Source organism: Bactrocera oleae, chromosome 4, assembly GCF_042242935.1.
Source record: "Bactrocera oleae isolate idBacOlea1 chromosome 4, idBacOlea1, whole genome shotgun sequence".
Taxonomy (NCBI): Eukaryota; Metazoa; Arthropoda; class Insecta; order Diptera; family Tephritidae; genus Bactrocera; species Bactrocera oleae.
This window is the reverse complement of record NC_091538.1, coordinates 48,363,432-48,386,325: the sequence shown is the minus strand read 5'-3', so window position 1 is coordinate 48,386,325 and position 22,894 is coordinate 48,363,432. Positions and strand designations below refer to the sequence as shown.

The 22,894-nt window shown below is 33.5% G+C and overlaps 3 protein-coding genes across 6 annotated transcripts in view; 1 reads left to right on the top strand and 2 right to left on the bottom strand.

The window, feature by feature from the left end:
• The window catches only part of LOC106622560 (electron transfer flavoprotein beta subunit lysine methyltransferase), a 90,405-nt gene that overhangs the window by 66,725 nt on the left and 786 nt on the right, over positions 1–22,894 (bottom strand). The window contains exon 1 of one of the 4 annotated variants that reach the window (XM_036362897.2): positions 22,264–22,646. The exons of 1 other annotated variant lie outside the window; for it this stretch is intronic. The gene's annotated coding sequence lies outside the window, so the exon portion shown is untranslated. Of the gene's footprint in view, positions 1–5,255; positions 5,278–22,263; positions 22,647–22,894 lie in introns of those variants that run through there. 2 more of the 4 variants (XM_036362894.2, XM_070108193.1) reach the window with 2 other exon arrangements.
• Gadd45 (Growth arrest and DNA damage-inducible 45) lies at positions 1,628–4,157 on the bottom strand. The gene has a single exon (XM_014243812.3). The coding sequence runs from the start codon at positions 3,557–3,559 to the stop codon at positions 3,020–3,022; it is 540 nt and encodes a 179-aa protein (XP_014099287.1). The 5' UTR covers positions 3,560–4,157; the 3' UTR covers positions 1,628–3,019.
• Positions 21,215–22,350, top strand: LOC106626238 (uncharacterized). Its single transcript, XM_014246050.3, has 3 exons — positions 21,215–21,449; positions 21,510–21,672; positions 21,735–22,350. The coding sequence occupies exons 1-3, from the start codon at positions 21,296–21,298 to the stop codon at positions 22,147–22,149; spliced, it is 732 nt and encodes a 243-aa protein (XP_014101525.1). The 5' UTR covers positions 21,215–21,295; the 3' UTR covers positions 22,150–22,350.

Sequence of the window (22,894 nt, the reverse complement as noted above, 5' to 3'; positions counted from 1 at the left end):
CACGTAGAATCTTTGGGATTCACTCAAGCAGCTGTTTAAAAGCAGACGCATATATTCAAGAGCAAGATAATTGAGTGCCAATAGACATTGAAAGACGATTTTGTTTGTTAGAAAGGCTGCTTGAACGCTTGATGAAAAATGGATCCATAACGACAAGCTTAAACGTAAAATATCATATCTGAAACCTGGCCAACTAGTCAAATCAACGACAAAGTCGAATAGCCATGACGTCAAGCTAACGCTCTGTATTTTGTGGGATTAGTGTTGTATTATAAACTTCTACAGTCGGGTGAAACCACCATTAATAAATAATAATTTTGAAAAAAATCATAAGAAATATACAGAGTTATTCACACATAAATAATAACTTGATAGCATAGGGATTATTAGAAAAAGTATGATATCTTAGTGAATTAGTGTCAGAAGATATGTACTTATCTCCCATCAATGTCTTTAATTTTTGATGTAATACCAGTAAGAGCATCATTCTAAATGAAATAAGTACAAGAAATTGTTTATTAGTGATTAAAGCGGTGTTTCACATGTTCAATGAGAATCAGGTCACTCTTCTGCTTCATTTTATAAGAGCGAATGAACCCAGTCGTTGATTTATTGCGATTAAAAGTGTACATTTTTGGTTTCGTACTATTCCGATATGAAGAAAAACTGATGTATATAATTTAATATACATTAATTGTGTAAATATGTAGTGAATTTGAATTTTTTCAGATAAGACTTGTTTTAAAAAGTTGTTTAAAAGCCGTCTCCATGACAGCCAAGTCCGCTTAACCGAAACCCAACTGAGACTTCTATATGGACAAGAGCTACCAAGACTCCATCAAATTATTTGGGATATGTTTTCTGCCGCTTAAATAGCAACCACAACATGAGTAAACAATTAAAATACTTACTCTCGTTTTTACTAACTATTACTCTCGAATTTCGAAGCTTTTAGAATAAAAAAAAATACTTTTCAAAGCAAAATCGTTATAATATTATATCATAATATGAAACAATAAATTGCATGATATGCTACACAATATGAAAGTGATTATGCACATATTAAGCGCCAAAACAATCGATAACAAAAATGTAGCACGTTTATATTGATCACGTGATACAGTATTTTGCAAAAAAAAATGTTTTTTGTTCATTTGATTAAGAAAATATCATAATTGCTTTCTGCCTGAAAATGCCATTTTTGGCGTTGATTGCTATCAAAAATGCTTTTTCATAATCGGTTGCTATGCGATTTTTAGTAGTATTATGCAATATTTAAGCGAACCCGCCTTCGCAAGATAAGGTAAGAGCCAAACACGTGAATATTATTAATATAATAATATTAGTCAGTGAAGAAAGAAAAATTAAAAAAAAAAAATGTTAAACAAAAAAAATAATATAATAAAAAAAAACATTAAAAAAAAATTAGTAATTTCAGCCAGATTCAATGACATTTCATCACTCTCACAAAATTCCCTTTTTGATAATGCAAAGGTAATCTAGTATGGAATTTTTGGCAGCCAAAGGAGGAGGGCAAAATGTACTTGAAAACGGCAAACGATTCAAAGCATAGCGAATAATCCAACAATCCAAAACCCCAGCCCCAAGTTGTGAAGTAAAAAATTAATTTTTTTTTTTATTAAAACATGTTTTATTTATTTATAATGCTTGATTTTCTCTCTTGCGTTAAATTTACTGCTCTTCATTTTCTTTTCTTGTTTTTTTTTGTTTTTGCTTTCATTTTTTTTAACTTAGAGTTAATTACAATTGTTGCCTTGGGCACATTAATTCTTTTACATACAGGTATAACGGTATTATAACTAACCCGAATCATTTCTAGCATGCAACAAAAAGCTAACATAACAAATAATTAACAAACATTTTAAAGTGTTGAGACTTCTATCCAATTAGTTTAGTATAAAGTATAATTTGTTACTATGCAACTGCTAAGTATTTAACAAATTTTAGAAACAATTTCTAGCGCTTTTCTTCATACACAACTGACTGCTTAAAATAATTTAAAACAATTACTCAGTTTCAGTATCAGCTTCAGCTGCGTTAAGGTCAACATCTTTCATTTCATGAAACTTTTTAAGTACTTATATATGTATTTTTTGCGCACACTGTAAATTATGAGTTTGCATAACGCATTTTTTGCTATTTCGCTCATATTTTGCTATTTCAATTAATAACCTATTCAGAGTTACAATAGATATATTTTGTTTTTGCTAATCTTACTTGAGCTAGACAGTTTGTTTTATTAAGACTATAAAATATAATTAGCAACAAAGCCGTTTAGTTGCCGCCATCGCTGCTGCTGGTAGTGGTGTTGTTGTGACTGTTGATCTTAATCTGACTTCCTCAACGCACGCGCCGCACACGCACACGCACATATACACAATGACTGAGCGTCAGAGCCTGGTTTGGGTGCGTGCCGCGTACGAAATCCGGCGTTGCATTGTTGGCGGCGGCGTCGGCGGCGCGAAGGTCACTTGCTGCTGACGGCTTTGTCTTATATGATGCTATTAATGTTGTTATTGCTGCTGTTATTGGTGCTGCCAGCTGCTGGGGGCGTACAATTCATGTGTGTGTGTCGTTTGTTTTGTTGATTTTCGAAATTAATCGCCATTAATTTCTAATACTTTTATTATTTCGTTAATATGACTGGAATGCCAGAGGCGGTTGCAGGCCTCGCATGCGTTATTCGTATCGTTATTATACAAAATTTACATTCGACGGCATCGGCACCGCATTCCTCGTTGTTTGCAACTTCGTTTCGTCAGTCGCAACATTCCAGTTTTAAGATTTTCGATTTTGATTTTTTTGGTCACTCGGTTTCTCCTTCTTTCTCCACTTGGTTTTCGAACGTCGCAATGTCGGCGTTATGTTCCAGACATCATACACGCTCGTTGTGTTTTTAAGCCAAAATTGAATTTGGTATGTTTTCAAAATTTCACCATACGAGAAGTTATGCAATAAAATGCTTCTCAGTTAAAAAAAATTCGACACGTCCACACATTCACACGACTGGCAATTCGACAATGGGGTGTTGTGGCGCATCCCAGTATGCCTCGCAGTAATCAACTAACTGCTCTTCTTGCTTGTTGAGTTGCTCCTCGCCGGACTCATTGGCGCCGGTCCAGGTCTTCTGCACCAGACAACAGGATTCCACCACAGTTTTGCCGAGAATGCGGCTCAACTTGGTGGGGCAATCGACTTTGATCACATAGATGTCATTCTCATAACAGAAGGCTTCCAGCAGCACTTCATGCATGTGTGTGGCAGAGTCGCCGACTTGTGGCACGGCCATTAAGCAGAAGAGTGAACCCTCCGGTGATTTGGAGAGCACTTGTATGGCGGCGCTAAGTCCCACAATGACACGCGACTCGGCTTGCGCCTTCAGCAAGGCCGACTTGACGGTGCGTCCGATTTTTCCGTGATCCATTTGTTTGGTCTGTTGTTTCTTTTCGCTGAGACTCTCAAGCTGCTGTTCCAGGTTGATGTTGCTCATGACTTGGCTGTTATTGAAATGCTGGATATGCGATTCGTCTACAACCATTTTGTATGAAGAGTAGATGTGTTGCTGTGCGTATGGCGGAATTTTCACGCTTTTGTTGGCGCTTCGGTTTGAAGTTGTGTGGGTCGCTGGCGACTTCACTTGCTTGCTATGGTTGGTTAAGGTTTGCGTTTTGAAGACGCACGCGATTTGCTTTGACTTTGACAACGTTTGCACTTTGGAGGACACTTGTTGCTTTTGAGTTCTTTCTTTATTGTTGTTGCTAGTGTTCTTAAGCACTTGCTTTGTTTTTGTTTTTAGTTTTGCTTTATTTGATATTAGTTCTTTTGATTGACCCTCTTTTTTTGTATTTGTTGGGGTGTGTTATCACTTTTGGTTTGCTTTTGTTTTTGCTTTTTCACCGCAAATTTCACTTTGTAAAAATGTCTGTTTTTTGTTTTTGCTTTAACACAATTTGTTATGAAATTCTGTTTTGCTTTGCTTTGCTTTGGTTTCACTTGGCTAGTAAGTAAACGCGTATGCAATTTATTCCGTTCAAGCGCTCTTTTGACTTGCTTCAATTTTGATTTGTAATTTCACAATGAATGCTCCGAAACGCCAGTGCGGTCGCTTTTATACTAGCGCTCTCAGTGCTGATTGCGTTTCCATTGAATTTCATCAGAAATGGTACGAAAAACATTTGCATTGCGCTCCCTCCATAAGGTCGTAGGCTCTCTCGCCTTTACCACAGCTAGCTGATAAGCGTCGTTGGGGAGCCACATGTGGCTCCAAGCTGACGGTGATTTTTTGCGCTCGCTCACTCGCTCTCACTCGCATTGAGGCATTGCGCAGCAAATACAAATTGCTTGGGGTTTTACGTTCATTATTTACTCTCAATTTGATTTTATTTTTGCATTTTTTTTTCTCTTTTATTTTTTGCCATATGTAGTTTCCGAGAATTTAACGAAAATCGTAAAAATAATATTCGCGACGCGCATATCAGTTAATTATGCGCGAAATTTTGTTGGTCACGCGTAAAAATCTGCTCCACTTCTTGACTTCTTTTGGGCTCTTGGCTTTGACTTTTGATTTCTCTACCGAAGCTGTGGCGCTCGTGTCTAACTCCAGCTGCCGCTGCTCAAACTTCATTGTGGTTCCCACCTGCATGTGATTCTCCAGCTCGCTGGCTTGTGATCTGTTGGTTCATGTGAAAAGTTTTTGCGCCACACCAAAACCCGCAGCATCTCAAGCGCTTCATATGAAATTTAGTCTTATTCATTCAGTGTTTTTGGGATTTTCCGCTTTTTACCTGTTTAAAGTTTACGTTGCAACCAAAAAGCACCTTACGTTAACGAGTTTTTTAATTATATTTTGTGCCTCTTAAATATGTGTTGGCATTTGCGCGCGCAGCTACCAACATGATAAGATTGTTTAGCTCTTTTTTCTAATGTTAGTACCTCACTTCTAAATCTCTCCGCATAATTTTAGTAGTGTTATTATCTACAAGTAGTTATGTAGAGCGCCATATGATTATTAAGTGAGAGTTTAAGTGATATTACATACATTAATTGGGAATCTAACTTAAATGAGGGGTAGCGCGGAGTTTTTTAAATATATCCATTATAAATAGTATAAGATGGTTAAGACAATCACTTTAATGTGTTTATTTATAATTAAAAGAAAAAATGTTTGGCAAATAATTCGAAGTTTTTAAGCAAAATATGTATGGGTTAAAGACACAAATCTATATTATACATACTTATATCTCATATTTTATCTTAATGAAAAATATGTAAACTATATTGAACTCTTTCATTTCCTTTTATACATATATATATACAGTAGTGGCATTCCTCCTTCCTTGATATTACCAGCTGATTCCAAGTTCAATACATTCAGAGCTAGCAGTCTGCAAGAAGACATATCAGTGTTTTGATTATTGTACGACGTTATGCGACATTAAGGAATGTCTACGAATATGTGATATAGAAAGCTAATTTTGTTCGTCGATAGATGAAATTTCTTCTTAGCCGCCTACTTAGTCTTATTCCAAGAAAAACTCTCAATAGTGGCCTGTGTGCTAAGTGTGCTGAGTGTTTACTTGATGACAGCAAATGTTTCAGATTCGATGGACAAAAGTTGTAACTTCAGGGAAAAGGCGTTTGGTAATCAAAAGAACATCGAACAATTTGCTTCTGGAGATATTGTAAGACTCTTAAGGTAATCAGGGGAGTGGTTTGGGTGTGTGAGTTGTCTTGGTGGTTCAAGAGTTTCGGGGTCACAAATAGCTTAAGGCATTAGATAATTTCTTTAAAATATAGTAGAGGTAGCAGTCTTCAAATATATATACATATATGTACATATATACATATGTCTCCACAAACATTGCTATATAAAGACATATATAACTTTCCCACAAATATATAAAAGGAAACTTTTTAATCACTAAAAAGTAATTAGCGTCCAAAAATAAAATGTTGCTCTTACCTTCCAAGAAGTGATATTAAGTTCATAAAAAAGATAAAAGTCTGTGGAAAAAAGACAATTCATACATTTTCGCGAAACCGAAATTATTTTGGCCGCTGGCATGATCCACAGGTTACTTGGAAAAACAACAAAGATCGAGAAGGAACTTGTATCGTCTTTGGCGATTTGTGGAAATATGAAATGGAAAATATGGCAGTATTTATGACTTTGCACACACATACACTCAAGAGTGCATACAAATTGAGTGTATTCCACAGTTTATTAGCCCATATTGAGAAGGCAGAGGTGAATAATTTTCACAATTTCTTTTTTTTTTATTTTAACTGTGTTTTTTTCTGCTTAAAAGACTGGGTGCAACACACATACATGTTGTATACCTATGATTTTCCGGGCATCAGATGTGAGCAATAGCACGTTTATTGACCATGCCCGCTCGGGTTGGTTTGCCTAGTTGGCGCAGTGCCAACAGAGCGGACGTCGATTGGTAGCACCTCGGTGGATGTTGGCTGGCACTAATGGGTGTCAATTGTTTATAGGCTGTAAAACGTATTCTTCGTTTTTTTCATGTCATTAACAGTGGTACTCGTTAATTTATTTTTATTTGCTAAGGAAAAAACGGTGGTTTGTGTGGGAAATTGTCAACTTTTACTTTCTACTCATTTGTTTCGCGTTAATTTTATTTTGAGTTTAGATTTTCAGAAAATCTTGGCACAAAAAATCTTTTAAGATTTCATTCAAAAAGTGTGAATGCCTTTCACCAGATTTGAGTGTTTGATAGATAATTTAAAAATAGTCAACACGCTGGGGGTTGTCTCACAACGTTTTTGGAAGATGTGAACATATGTAGGTATAATAGTCACATAATTTTTATTTAAATTATCAGCAATAAAAAGGCGAATAATAAATAATAATTAACCAAAAATAGTGGAATAAATACAAAAAAAAAAAAAAAAAAAAATTAAAACAAGTATTTGTATTTACTTATTGTATAACGAACTGATGTAGCGATGATACTAATTTTCGGTATCAGCCAACTTTATGTCAAGGTTAACATATATATACAAGTATGAATGTATGTACATATGTATAAACCTTTCGCCTACTTAAGGGGTCAGGCTAGTTTAGACAGCTTAAAGAATGCCTAACTATAATAATTTTTGCAATGGCGGCTACTGAGCTAGTCTCCGATATATCGTGTTTTAAGAGTGTGATTCTAGAGACTCTTGATACCTAGTTATTAACAACGGAATTTTAATCTAAAAAGAATTTGCTAGAAAAGTAGGTGTGCTTTTAGGTTTGACGTAACAGTTGGAAAATTAAAATGCTTTGCGATTAAATGAGCAGCAAATTATTCATAAACAAGTAAGGAAGCGCTAAGTTTAGCTGTTATCGAACATTTTTTTACTCTTGAAAGTCTCAAAGGTGGAAATATACCTTCAGGTGCCAGTGAAACTTTACATTAAAAATGTTGCGAAAGAACTTAAGAGCTCGACGAAAACGTTAATCATCTTCAAATCAGATACGAGATCAATCGTATATGTGATATATATTCAACCGAAGAGGTTAAATTTAATATATTAGGTTGATATGGAGAACGTCAGTCAGAGGTTCGGAATTCATTATTCATTATATTAGTGATAACAGGTTTAGACGAAGGTCTAGACTAATTCCATTCATATTCAGTGAAAAACCGTTCACTTTACAATTTTTAATAAAACTTGTCCACTTAATTTCATTACAATATCACACATTTTGGCCAACTTAAATGTTTTAAAGACAGGTGGAAAAGTCGGAAATCATTATGTAGGATATATTGGGGGTAGAAAAGGTCTGGGTTTGTTGCATTAACTTTTGACATTGCTCTGGTATACCCGAGAACATATTTTCAACCAATTTTATAAATATATAACTTACACACTGGCCGTCGTATTCGGCAAAAGGTTTGTTAGAAGGTACATAGGATAGGGTTATTTATGGAACAACACATTGGGCAAATAGCCTCTACGGCTTTCCATACACATACGCATTCGTTTGGCGAAATTTTCCATGACTACTCTGCATAAATGTGGCTGAATTTCATTCATGCAACGTTGAACTTTCTTCATTAAAGTACGCGTGGTTGTAAGCTTGTTGCAATAGAACTCTGATTATAAATAACCCCATAAAACTAAATCTAATGGTGCTAAATCATACGATCTGATCTGACCCAAGCGCTGGATAAGGAAGTTGTTTGCTATGTTTGCCGGCTTGAAACGTCCAGACGGAAACATCGGAGATCCTATAAAGGATATACATAAATGATCAGAGTGACGAGTTGAGGTGATTTAGTCATGTCCGTCTGGGTGTAATGCGCGAACTAGTCGCTCAGTTTTTGAGATATCGATTTGAAGCAGTAAGCAAGCTGCCATATACAATATTTTTAAACCCATCCCAGCTTTAGTTCGGAATGAAAATTTCTTGAGACATATTCGGTTCAAATATCTGAGCAGAGTTTAAATAATATCAAAGTAAGCGGTGTCAAATACATGGTTACATTTTTTACATACAAAGCTTTAAATAATATCGTTATATGGAAGTTTGGCTGCGGTATTATGACAATTTAGCTTCTGGTAGTATTTGACCGAGCTGTCTTGATCATTTTTCGACACATTTACATTAAGAAACATCGTACTTGAAATAAATTTTAACGATATACCTAAGCCTTTGTCTGTAAAATTTCAGTTTCGAAGAGTCATTCTGAAAAAGTGGTGTTATTGATTGACTACCTATACTTTGAAATGTGATATTCTTTAATATGAAATATGCCTGTTTTGTTAACACAGAGGGTTGCCATTCCGCTATAAAATATGGCACACCCTGTATATAGCTCAAAATTTACACCTGGTATTTCAATGTATTGTAAACAATCTTTGCTTGAAAATCCAACTATTTACGGTGCAACATTTTGCGAGAGCACAAAATGTATTTACAATACACCCAATTTTAATGCAATTTCTAGCAACGCAATTTCGCATTGAAAATAAACACATTCCAACCACACGCGCCCAGTATATTTAACATTTCAATAACCCAAATTTATTAGCAAATTTTCTAGAAGAAAGCCAAATGGGCCACGTGCATTTGTTAGATACAATAACAATTGCTGTCGCGTAGAGTTCATTACCAGAAGTTATCGTCGGACATTTGTATCTCATTTTCTACAAGTTATCGCTGAGTTATGAGAAACGTGCGCAATTTTCAAGATAAAATGCACAGCAAACAAAAAGGCGCACTTACACAAAATAAGAAGGGGTATTTGTGCCTCACACTACCATTATTTGATATATTTAGATATGTATATATATAGAATTTACATATTAACACTCATTCATTCACCTCGGCGCATTTGACATTTTTCGTGCTCTCCCTAATTGTTTACTTCGATTTGCAAGGTGTGTATGTATGCATGTATGTATGTGTTTGTACTGCATGAAGTCGCACCTCAAGTAGCCGGCATTTTCGGGCATCGCGGCCTCGAAATGACACTGTTGATAAACAAACCGCAGCAAGATCGACGGCCTTTTTTGCTTTCTAAGGGAGCACTTACATGTGTATGTATGTTTATGTGGTGTCAAAAGCAGAGCAAAGAACTCGTAAACAAAATTTTACTATCAGTGTTGCATACCGACATGCCGATCTACATATTAGCACATACGTTGATCGCGTGCAAAAACAATAACAACTTTAAGCAGCGTAATAATAATAAAAATAATAAAGAAAAAAATACTTTCAACTACTTGGCTTGTTGTTGAACCCAATTTTAGTCGGAAATGTGGCAATGTGTTGCGGTCAAAGTCACCACTTAGGCAATTTCACACCTTAAATGGCAAATCAGTGCAAGATCATCACAAAGAACGGTATTTGTTCTACTCGACATTGCAGGTAATTCACTCTTTAGTTTGCAATTCGAAGCCGCGGATGAAAAAATAAAAGAAACAAGTAAGGACGAGCTCGGATGTAACCGAACATTGCATACTCTTGCAACTCTTTCAAATTTCACTAATATATTTCACAGATTGACCGATATTTTCGATAAAAAGTTCGCAATTGGAACTGGGAACCACATATTCGGTATCTGGGGCTTGTAGTCCAATTTTAACTATTTTTTTTTATCAAGTTTCACATTTTAAAGGCACTATTCATACAAAGTTTTATTCCGATGCATTGATTGCTGCTTGATTTGTATAATGGAAAATGAAAGAATGAGATGAAATTTAAATTGTGTTATTTGGAAAGTAGGCGTAGTTGTACTTGTAGTCAGATTTCGCTCATTTTCGCACTGTAAGATAGGAATGTTAGGGTAATGTGATGTACCAAATTTGGTTGAAATTGGTCAAAGTAGGTCCCGAGATATGGGTCTTCACCTAAATATGCCACGCCCATTGCCAAATATTGATACTGGCTCTTATAAACCTTTTTTGTATCATCTCGGGCGCAAAATTTAGTGCCTCCAACGCTTTTAATTATTAAATCATATTTATAGTTTTCAAGATAACCGTTATGGTGGGAGTAATCCGTACGGGGTTGTAATCCGATTTCAACTTTTTACATTTTCAAATGGGATATTGAAACGATTTGCTGTGAGCAAGTTTGGTTGATTTAGCCTTAGACGTTTCCTTCTGGGTATTACAAACTTTGTGGCAAACTCTGTTCAGGGTATAAAAATAAGCGCAAAGCAAAAATATCATCATGCAATACCCAAAAATAAATCTCAAATTTTATTTAATAAAAATTGTAATTTAACCACTTTTAGCAAATGTCGATCATAATTGTTCGCCATAATTCTCACCCCCGGTGTTCATTTCCGCCAGTTCAACCTGGTTCATTTCACTTTAGCTCAATTCGCATGAAGTCGCCGCTCATTATTTGCTCACACGCCGCCGCCGTGTGAATATTTGCGGGTCGTTCAACTAAGCCAAACAGCGCTTTGTTTGTACAGTTGCAGTTTTATTTAATACAAAATCAAAAGACTCAAAAGACCTGCTATTATCATATCGCCAAATTATGCACAATGGTTTAGTTAAGCGCATGCAATAATTTGATTAGCTATTTTAGGATACTGCGTTGGTGCTAACGAGTTCTGACAGTCATAGTTAACTATTTAGCGCACTCAGATTCAGAGAGTAGGTGAGGAAATTGATGAGCAGTATGTTTGCAGTATGTTATGAACATTTGTTGAAGCGTAGTGGCATTTTGAGACACCATTACTTTATATACTTATGTAATACATACATTTAGGATGGTGCTGGCTGGAATCTTTAAAGTAACGCATTAATGTTTGAAATCTGATCTTTTTTTAGACCCAAAAACGGATAGACTGAATATCTGCTTACTACGACATAATGGAAATACAATTTCAATATTTTCAAATACAAAAATTACTAGAATCATTGCTGATGTCTAGTTTTATATTTGTTAATGCAACATTATATATTTCACTCGATAGCCTCAAATTAAATAAATGAATAGAAATTTATAATCGGAAAATATTACTCATACGGCCTGCTGTACGCTGGAAATTCAGCTTTACTTTAAAGTTTAGTCTTTAAATACAAATTAGCGCTTAAATGCTGCTTTTTTTGTCTTGTTCTTTACAATATTTTTAAAAATTCATTATAATAGAAAAAAAATTATTGGAACACAAAAAGGTATTAATTTTTTTTATTTACAGAAAAAATTCGAATAGTCAAATGAATTCTATTTGAGACGCTAGATGTAGTATACGAAATATTCAGTAATTCTATGTTTGTATTGTATACTGAACTACTAGCTGCAGAGCATTTTTAGCGCGGAGCTGTATTCCCCTCAATTTATTGCTTATTCAATTTAATTTTAGATCTCTTAATGTGAGAAAGTCTGTAGCTTCTTTCGATTGTCATTTGGCTCGGTAAATTTTTCAGTGTCTTAAATATGAACCGGTATATTGTAGGGATTTTTGATTGTATATGGAAATTTTAGCCAAAGCCCATGTACGAGGGCTTTTTACTATAAAAAAGCGCTAAGAATTAATTTGTTTATTTCTTTGAAGTTTTGAAGTTGTTACGGCAGAAAATGTAAAGTTTTCAACTGAACTGATTACAATATTTTAAGTGTAATTTATGAATTTATTTAGGATTGCATTTAACCAGTTTAATCAGTTTGGATTTTGACTAGATAAACGCACATTAAAGAAAGCTTATTTAGTTGCCATAACATTACTCTTTTGGCCGTAGGAGTTAATAACATTGTTTGAAGAGAAGAGCCCAATATAATGCTGATCAAAAATTAAAAATTTTTTGCTCTTAAAGTTGCAGTTAAAAGGTTATATCCACTTGTGAATTTCAAAACGGGATTTATATTCTCCGAAAATTTTAATCTTTCCGATCTTTTGTAAGCATTTTTTAACTGACTGTAATCGGCTTTTAAAAATGTATACATTATATAAAAACATATATAATGTTGTTTTCAGAGTTGCTGACGAAATATACTCCGAAACGGTTACACCGATCGACTTGATATTTCAAAACAATTTCGATTTCTTAAGCCACTCTGAAAAGTAAATATTTTTTTCAAAAACGACTTTTTAAATTTTTGCTAGTTCTTCAATCGATACCTGTACTTATTTGAGAGAGTTTTAAGCAGAAATATCTTCTACAGCCGGACACCTTTTTTGGAGGGTTTCTTTAAGATCGGCTACGGGATCAAGCGGATTAAAAATTTTTCGAAATGAATCCCCGATTATTATATATATTCTCTTCTGTAAATAAATATTATATTTATTTATTCATTAAACAAAATTCTTCTTCAAATTTAATCAAAATCGCGTTTTTTTCTGATTTGCAAGTGGATATAACCCTTTAAAGTCTTTAAAGCTCAAGAAATGTATCTTAAAGTCGTAAACATACTGTATACATATAGCGCTTCGAAAGCTACACATAAGAGGTACATATGTATTTGCATATACACTTATATATACATATATACATATATGTATATACTTGTTTATAGACTTAAATTTTCATAAACCAAAACATAGCTCTTTAACTTCTCATAAGTCAATCACTTCATTTAGCGAATAATGAAATTTATTACACATTACATATAAATGTACATCCTGTAATTGACACTATATAAATTCAGAAAACACGTATGTATAAACATATATCCATGGACAGAGCACTCAACTGATACATATGTATATATATACCCATATACTACATACATATATCCATGAGGTCCAGTTCAATAAACGAACACCTAAATTGTAAACAACATTAAAACAGAATTATGAACAACAGTTAACTTAATTACTACACAGTTGCGAAGTGCGACATTGGGGTGAAAATCATACCGAAAAAAGTTCATCGCCCAATTCAGTCACACTACATAAAAGTGAAGTAAAAAAGTCGAAATGTTACGAGTAAAAATTCTCACGTTGCATCGCCATTTGTTTGTATACAAAATTCGTAGTAAACACATCGCTGGAAAATGCAAGTTCGCATTTTATGGCTTTCCCGGCATACGCTCAGAGCCAGTCATCGGCAGTTATGTTATGCAGCGCGGCCTACGTGCTAAACTGACCTAAGTGAATGAAATTTCGCCTACGACGAGTTTTGTCTTCCTGCGCAATGGTTAATGCCCAAGTGATGGCTATGTGGGTGAGTTTGTGGTTGGCGGCGGCGAGCGCATTTACCCCGCGAAGAATCGCATAAACAATATAGTAAATATGAGTTGTTAATGTAAATACTATGCAGTCAATTCAGAGACACCAATTTGCGCGCCAATTTAATTGAAAATATTTTTATACTCCCGCAACATATTACTACAGAGTATAATATTTTTGTTTACCTATGTTAAGGGTTTTTGCAACACCTAAAACTAATTGATATATACCTATATATAGAGTTACCTACCTACAGGGTTGCGAATTTTTTAACTCCCGACTTTTGGGAATCAAAATTTAAAATAGAAAATATTACTTTTTGATTTGAATGAACACGAAAAAATTTTAATTCTAAAACAAATTTTTTTTTAATTCTTAAATATATGCTTTAGATTGAAATTTCTTTCATTTATTTTTCAATCCGGTAGTTGGGACTAAAACTTTATTTTTAAATTTGGGGATTAACAATTTGTTTTAATTTTTAATTTTTAATCCGGTATTCGGGATTAAAAAATATAAAAAAAATTTTATTTGGAGTTACAAAATACAAAAAAATTTAATTCAAATGTTAATTGAATTATTTAATGCGTTGTATGCAACCTTGCATATATATGATGACTAGATGAGTTGAATTCTGGATGACTGTCTGCATGTATTGCAGATGAGCGAAAACGGACCGTAGACAAGACCACAAAAAAGCGGTAAACAAAAAGCTATAAATTGCTATAACTAAATTGTTTAAAAAGTGGGCGTGGCCCCGCTCACTAATATATTTAAAGTATATATTTAATAATACACTAACGCTAAATCCACCAAACTTGCTAAGAAGAAGTGTTTATAGCAACTCCTCATACTGCCTGAAAATGGATGAAATCGGTTGACCAACACGCTCACACCTCATATACCGGTTAGCCAGAAGTATTAAATTTCACAACTGGCATGTCACAGAAAAGTTTCATAACATAAGGCTTTGCGTAAACATTGGACAATGGGAGCACACCCCCTTTCTGCGATGAAATTTAATATCTGAGGAAATATGAGACCCATTTCAAAAAAATTCGGTATGTAACATTATTCTAACATCCTTATGTTGTTATGTAAAAATGGTTAAACATTCTATCTGGTTCTTTCAGTTTACAGTATATACAAATAAAGCATCAATGAAGACATCGGAATAAAACATTGCACGAATAGTAGCTTTAAGGTATGTTAGCTCTTACCTAAAAATGGTCGAAATTGCACCATAAACTATTCGGTTACACCCGAATTTAGATCTTCCTTACTTGTTTATTGGAAGTTTGATGAACTACTTGGCCCACGGGCTCGATACATGTCTCTAGTCACATTCGAAGAGGATGAAATTTACAATTGACTTACTATTGTATGTAGAGCGGATACAGAGGAGGGGGTAGTAAAATAGGGATCACGTTGTAAATACATGTTCCCTGTTTTGTATTTTTGTAAGAGACTAAGCGTGTATGCCAAAATTTGTTTGAGGCATTGCCCTCTTGCATGAAGGGTTTCAAGGTGATTGTGTTTCTGTTTTGTGCGTAGTTAATTTTGTATACGGATTTTTTGACATATTTAAGCTTGAGTTCAAAATTGAAAAGCGTCGCAATAGTAAAGAGGTAAGGAAGAGCTAAATTTGTGTGGAACCAAGTATAAAATAGTTTCACTTAGTATATCTTCCTTAACAAACGACCTTCATTAATATATTTTAATCAATATCCGAAATATCTATATTACAATCAGCTAGTAGAATTCACGTGCATTTTAGTAATGGGTGAATGTAGGTGCTAATATCAATAATTTTTAAATTAACAGTGGTATGGTTTAAGACAATCTGAAAAACGAAAATAATAATAGCGCTAGGGAGTCTAAACAGAAATTGCCTTAAGAAAACATACATAATTTATTTTATTAACATACTTCGATCGATATATACGGAGGGTCAAAAATCAGGAAGATTTTGGATTTTCCTTTTGTTTTTTGGGCGAAACAACACATTTTCACCGATATTCATTCAAATAATTCATATATTAACCTATATGTATAAATATCTATAATATAGTTAACCGTAATATCTATTATATGGGGGTTAAGGTAAGTTATGGACGAATTTCACCTATTTTTAACCAATTTACTGTCTATAAAGGAAATATCTTATACATTTACCGATGTTTACGGTATTAAATCAATCGATAGTTTGACAGTCATTATATAAGGTACTTGGCTATCAGAAGTAATTAAACGATTTATCAATTTTTAGCACTAGGGCACACTATCTCCCAATTTAACTAATATTTTGCGTATAAAGTCAATCATTAGGCCGAATGTCTTCATATTCCGTATCTAGAGATTTGCACACGCATAAACTAATTTCAATCATTATTAGATGAGAATTCCCACATGGCTTGACATCGGCTTTATTTGCACCCACTTTTTTTTTGATATCTCCAATTTTGTATTTTTGTAGAATCTATTGTAAAGTAAAATAATTAAAATCACCGGATGAAGTTATTTTAGTCCGATTGCGCTCATTTCAAAACATCGTGATGACTTTAAAATACTAATACTATATTTAACTCGAATAATTTTGGATGCTGCAAACAACCGTTAGGAGCTACTCCTACATGTTACGAATGTATAAAAATTTCAGAATTTTGGGTTTTATACGATCAGGATTTGAACCCATGGCCCCCCGAATATATTCTTTAAAAACTGGTACTGCCCACGATAAAAATATGAGTGATGCTTGAAAACCTTTAAAAACCATTAATTATACGCTGAACAGTATACCCTGTATACTAAGTTTGTGTCGAAGTGTATAACACTCAGAAGGAAACATCAGAGACCCTATAAAATATATATATAAATGATCAACGTGACGAGCTGAGTCGACTTAGGCATGTCCGTTTGTCTGTCTGCATATACGCGAACTAGTCTCTCAGTTTTTGAGATATCGATCTGAAATTTTGCACATGTTCTCTCCCTAAGCAGCTGCTCATTTTTCTGAACGACTTATATCGGACCACTATATCGTATAGATGTCATACAAACTGAACGTTCGGAATAAAGAGATTGTAGGGAAAGCTTTTCTTTTTAACGAGATATCATCAAGAAATGGTATGGTTTATTGCTCAAGGCAATGGTGCAACCTCCGAAGAAATTGTTCAGATTGGATCACTATAGCATATATATAATCGATCAAAATCAAGTTCTTTTAATCAATCTTTTGTATTTGTAAAGGGTATTATAACTTCAATGCAACCGAGGTTAACTTTTTCCTTTTTTTTTTTTTATATTTATTACGTTCAAGTTTCGGTTTGTCTTAGAAGTTACTTTATGGACGGCATGCACGCTCGATACAAAGAGTAGAGTTGCAGTGAAAAAGGGAACTGTTTCAATATCATGAACCCGACTAAAATCCTATAAGGGTTTATGAAGACAATAAAGATAAAGATGAGCTGTGAGAAATTCAGAAGACAATCTGTCAAGTGATATCTGTGATCAAGTAACATATATAATTTAAATTTAAATTTTTTAGCATAATGCTGACTAAAGCATTATCACTTTACTGCATTTTTCTCCACTTCCAGTCGGCTATCAAACAATGTCTTTGACGCACTTTTTAAGTTTATCAAAAGTGCTAATAAACGCGTTTTTAATAGACACTTTTTAAGTTAAAAGTAGCTCAACTGATTCACACATTCCAGAGCTGCCCTTTATTTGAACTTTAATTAACCGATTTATCGATTAAATTTACGCAACTTTAGCGGTTAACATACCTAAAATTACACCAACAAGAAAAGACGTTTCACTAGACCCCACGTGCCGGCGCCATTAAGAAATGAATGAACGCTGGAAGTAATGCGCATTATGAAAAATTCAGGAGGTGTGAACAATGCTGGGTTAAATATTCGCATCCGTGGCCAAAAGAAAGAAGCATCAAATTAAACGTTAATTTGTGTAAAATGCTCTAGAATAGCTTCTTTTTTCTATCAGTTATCATTGAATTCTGTAGCAATTATAAGTCTAACGCTATTTAATTGACAATCAAAATTAACACTAAACGTTTAACAAATGGAAATCATGCTCAAATAAATCCTCGAACTTGTACTCAAGAGGATTCAAGCAGTTGCAAGTACAGTTTTACAGGGTGGTTCATGTTGTGGTGTATTAAAAAAATACATACTCATGGATTTGTTCGAATAATGGAAGATTCTCATTGGGGTAATCGTTTAAGCCGGTTTTCGGCCTTGGCTCGAGATTTCTTCTAACCGGCTATTCAACCGGTTATTCACAGCCCACGGCAGTCGGGTCTACTATGGAACGGTTCCGGATTTTTATTTGGTCAAGTATTTTCGACTGGGCATGACCTATTCTGCGATATAAAAGAAAATGGTCACTGATAGCAGAGCGTCGAAATACGCCCGGACTGTCCCTTTAAGGGATTGCATTGGCATCTCCAAGGTCACCTATCTGTTTTTCGAACCCCATTCACATTCGTGGTGCTTATTAACATAGTCGTCGAGATGAAAAGGTTCTTCGTGAAAAAGATGTGTTTAGGTTAATACTTTTAAATATTTTGAAATTTGTTACATGGATATAAACAACGACTTTCTATAAAAATTTAGAAAGTCAAAGGCGAAATCACTGTCGATATATTTATCAGCAAAATATTAAAAAAAAAACTATCATTTGGACCACCGGTTTAAAGGAAAAAAGGTGAAATAAAGTATTAAGAGAAAATACTACGAAAGGGAGTGTGTAGTGTGTGTGTAGGCAGTGGGTACGAGCGTACCGAAACGTAGCACGCATTTAGTGCAATAAAGAGTAAGGTATGCGAAGGGGTTGAGGCGAGTTAATACACATTCATATAAAGCTCTGTCTGAAGTTATATGCAATAAACTAATTTGTGTAATGCTAATGAAAAGATTAGACTCTTTGCAAATGTTTGCACTAATAATTTTTGCCTTACGCCTCGTCAAATTTTTGCACGTAACCAAATTTGTATGTTAACCACATCGGTGTGAGCGTAACTTTCTGGGATTATGTAGCGATATATGTATGTATGTTATTAGAGACTTTTTTTTAACAAGTTTTAGCGAGATTACAGTTATTTTCTAAATTTTAAATTGAACGTAACATGGTTGTAAGATTTATTCAGCTAACGGTTGTTTAAAAGAATTATCGGTGAATCCGATTGATACGAGTTTAGTTGCCCTAGCCTTTGACAGACAAAATCTTTCTTACTGCCAGACATCTTTTTTTGGAGGCCCTTTTGTGGGTCGGTTGTAAGATCAAGGGGATCCCAAACTTTTCAAAATGATTCGCCGATTATTAAAGTGCAATACATTCTGTAAATTTTCATGTTTTTAGTTTATTTGTCACATAAACTGCCTCTTTAAAAATTCTTCAAAAAACTCATGTTTTCTAGCTTTAAACCAGCTAGATGACGCTAAAGACAATTTTTTCCAAAATACTGGGATTTGAGCGGATTATTATTTTAGAAAACTCAATTTCAAACTTCGTTTTTATTGTATATTGAGTGAGATTGTCAAAAAGCAGAACCAATGTTTTCTATGAAGCCCAAGAAATTGTCAAGCAAGGCTTCATATATACAAGTACATATGTATGTATATCAAATTTACATTTTTCAGTGAATTTTTATTTAAGATAAATTTAAATATGTACTAGCATATCATTTACTTTAAAGAAACATTTTATACAATAAAACCTCAAAATAAAAAAAATACTACATTGCTTTTGAAAGAAAAAAAATTTAAATCCTTATCTTGGCCCAAAAAATTATTTGCATTCTTTTGCAATATTTCAAAGAATTTCTCAAACTTATTTAGTGAGAACTCTCTAAGCTATCGGCTACGTACAGTTGATAAAGTTGATAGGGTAATACAATTTCCAAAATTAAAATATCATTAAAATTATGTGAATACGTGTGTGTACGTATGTATATCAAAAAAAGTTTTATATACATACATGTATGTACATATAATCTATCGTGGCCATTTATAAATACCATTTTTTAATTAATTTACATTACTATTATTTTAAACTAAACAAAGTATTTATAATATTAAAAATTCATAAATTTTTGCTACTATATTTCACCAATATATTTTTTAAATACATATTATTTTATTTATTTGCAGAAAAAGTAAAATTTGTTTGATATAGCAAACTCAATTTATTACAGCTGGTAAATCCCACAGCTTTAAAAAGAAAAATACCTGTGAAAGTAAAGTAATTTACATAAATTAGAAAATTCACTCCTTCAAAAATACGCGCAAATTTGCCTATGTATGTATGTATGTACAAGCGTATGCATTTAGCGTGGGTATTTACGCAAAAATCCCCCAATGCGAAAGAGCAGCAAGTAAAAAAAGATATAAAAAGAAAAATGCAAGAAACTGCACAGCGAGCAATTTCGCACACGACGCATCATTGCGAAACTGAACTCAGATTAAGTACAGTATAAATGGTACATACATATGTATGTATGTATGTAAGCAGGCTATAAGATTTCATGCAGTTAATATTTTCTTATTTACATTTTTTCCTCTGGTCCATCCCAAAGTTTCTTTATGCCATTTGTCGCTTGCAAAAGAATTGGAAATTCCCAATTAGGCTTGCCAGTAAACTTACATATGTACATACTATGTAGATTGCTTATATTGTGAAATGTTTGTGCAGGCGTGTTTCTGTGTCAGCTTGCAGAACGTTGATAACAAAGTAGATTAGTAGGCATAGGTGAAGAAAAGCTTCTGAGAATAACGATTTAAGAGAATATGAGCTGATATTGTAGGAGAGAACGCGTCTTAATATATTTATATGTTCAAGCGCTTTATGTTTGAAAAAAAAGTAATAGTATTAATAATAATTTTTATAGGTTAGGAGAACTATAGTCAAATTAAAAAAGGTATATTCAGTTTTTAGTATATTAAATGGTTTATGATTATTATATTTTAATTTAATCATATATGCTTTAATTAAATTTACCAGCGTATTTAATTACGTTCTCATAATTAACTTTACTTATTACGCGGTTTTAAGTATTTTATGCTACCATCTCTTATAACAATGTTTTATCAAGATAATACATAGTTAAAGCCGAATCAGAGAACGTAACTTCTTCTAAGTTCTCTGGCCAAACTGCAAACCAATAATTAAAGTTTTAATTTTTAAATTTTTCATATTTGCAAAGCCACTGTTGCTTTAATTTTTAAATGTTTTACGCTGCAATGGCTTCAAAACTGTCAGTGCCTACCAAATTATAGCTAAGCACAAAAGTAAACAAGCTATGTCACCAGAGGTGGGAAGGTGCATTGGAACAGACAAATAAGCCATTTCATATGGTTTGCCACATTTTTCTTTGTAATTTTTCATTAATACCTGTTTTTGATAATAAACATCATTAAATAACTTACCTACAATGTACCAAACATTTATTAAAAAACCAAATTCTTACACGATTTCGATCAATATACCGTTTATCGATTTTTTACTTGCACATCAGCTGATTGCTTAAGTTCCAAGCAATCGTTGAAGTAAAATATTGATAAGACTTTTGACATTTTGCGTAAGCAAATTCTTAAGCGCACCGTTTAAAAATGGGACAAAAAATTGAATCCGAATTCTATTTGAAACTAATAAAATCAGTGCGCGAGAAACCAATTCTGTATGAGAAAAGTCATAAAAACTATTACAATAGAACTAAACGCAATGAAGCTTGGCAAGATGTGTCTAACCAAACAGATCGATCAGGTGCAGTAACAATTTGATAAAATGGCAATGTTATGTTTATAATTTATATTCTAATTGTAGTTAGTGAATGCAAAGCGCGCTGGAAGTTGTTGCGCGAAAGATTCTGCAAGCAAATGAAAAGAGCCGATGGGTTTATGCTAATAGGCAATGGCGAGACTGATGAAAATGAGTGGGAATACTACAAAGAAATGATTTTTCTAAAAGAATCAATAGTACCGCGTCGGTAAGTTTAATAATTGCTTTTGAAATATACGTATTTTACGTTAATTAACATTACTATTTTAGATCACATAGAGAAAAGGATTTAAGTTCCAGCTTAGAAGAGCCCATAATAAATGAAATGTTTATAAATGTGAATGCAATAACAGAAGATGAATCAAATTCGTCCAATTCCAATTTATCAAAGTGCACTAAGCGTTCGTTTGAAAGCAACAAGTCGGCAGGATTCGACTTGGCGCCCTTGAAAATTGAACGTATAATGAATACCGATATTCTTAATTCCAATAAATACGAAAGTAAACGTTCTACAGCTAACTGCAATAAACAAATTGGTACGGCAATGGAAGATCTAGCTGATGAATTATTTGTGAAAAATATAGCAAATTTAATACGTGACCTGCCAATAGAAATTAAGGATCGCTTTCAAGCGGACATGTATACGGAAGTATACCGTTTGCGAGGACTTTATCGGAACTGCTAAAATAAGAAAAATTAGCATTTTAACATAATCTGTAACGTAATTATGTGCCATACGCTTATTATATCTCATTTGTATGTTTTTGTTACCTACTTCGTTATATTATTACTTACGTACCTGTATGTTCTTGGATTTAGTTGAGAAATATTTGTTAGCTTGTAAATTTTTTTTATAAAAATAATGAGTTTTAAATATTGAAACCAGCGACTCTATGTTTTATTCATATATTCAGATTCAAATATACGTATTTATTAATAAATTCGTGCAATGAAGCAAGAGCAAGAGTTCTCAACATTTGCATATACTGCAATGTATAACTTTCTATTTATGTACATTTGGAATGGGTAACGGCAGTAATGCACTAACACAATTTTTCCACTATTCACTACACTTTACATTGTTTTTATCTAAAAGTTTTTGATTTTAACTTTTTGGAAAATATTTCTACAAAAACGCGCAAGTTGTTGTGATATAAAAATTCGGGTTTTTATTCTGTATTCATCATTCAATAAATCTTGAAGCAGTTTTAAGTGCCATGTAAATAAAAGCAACTCTTGCTGAACAGCTGTAGAATACAAGTGGTGTGACAAAAGATTATAAAACAAATATGAGGGTAATTGGGGAAAATAGTAATATTTACATCTGTGATTTTCTCATTAAATATCTCTTGGTGGATCATGATAGAAAAAGTATTATATATATAAATACCAAATATTACCACTTATATGTTTTATTCAATGGAAAGCAG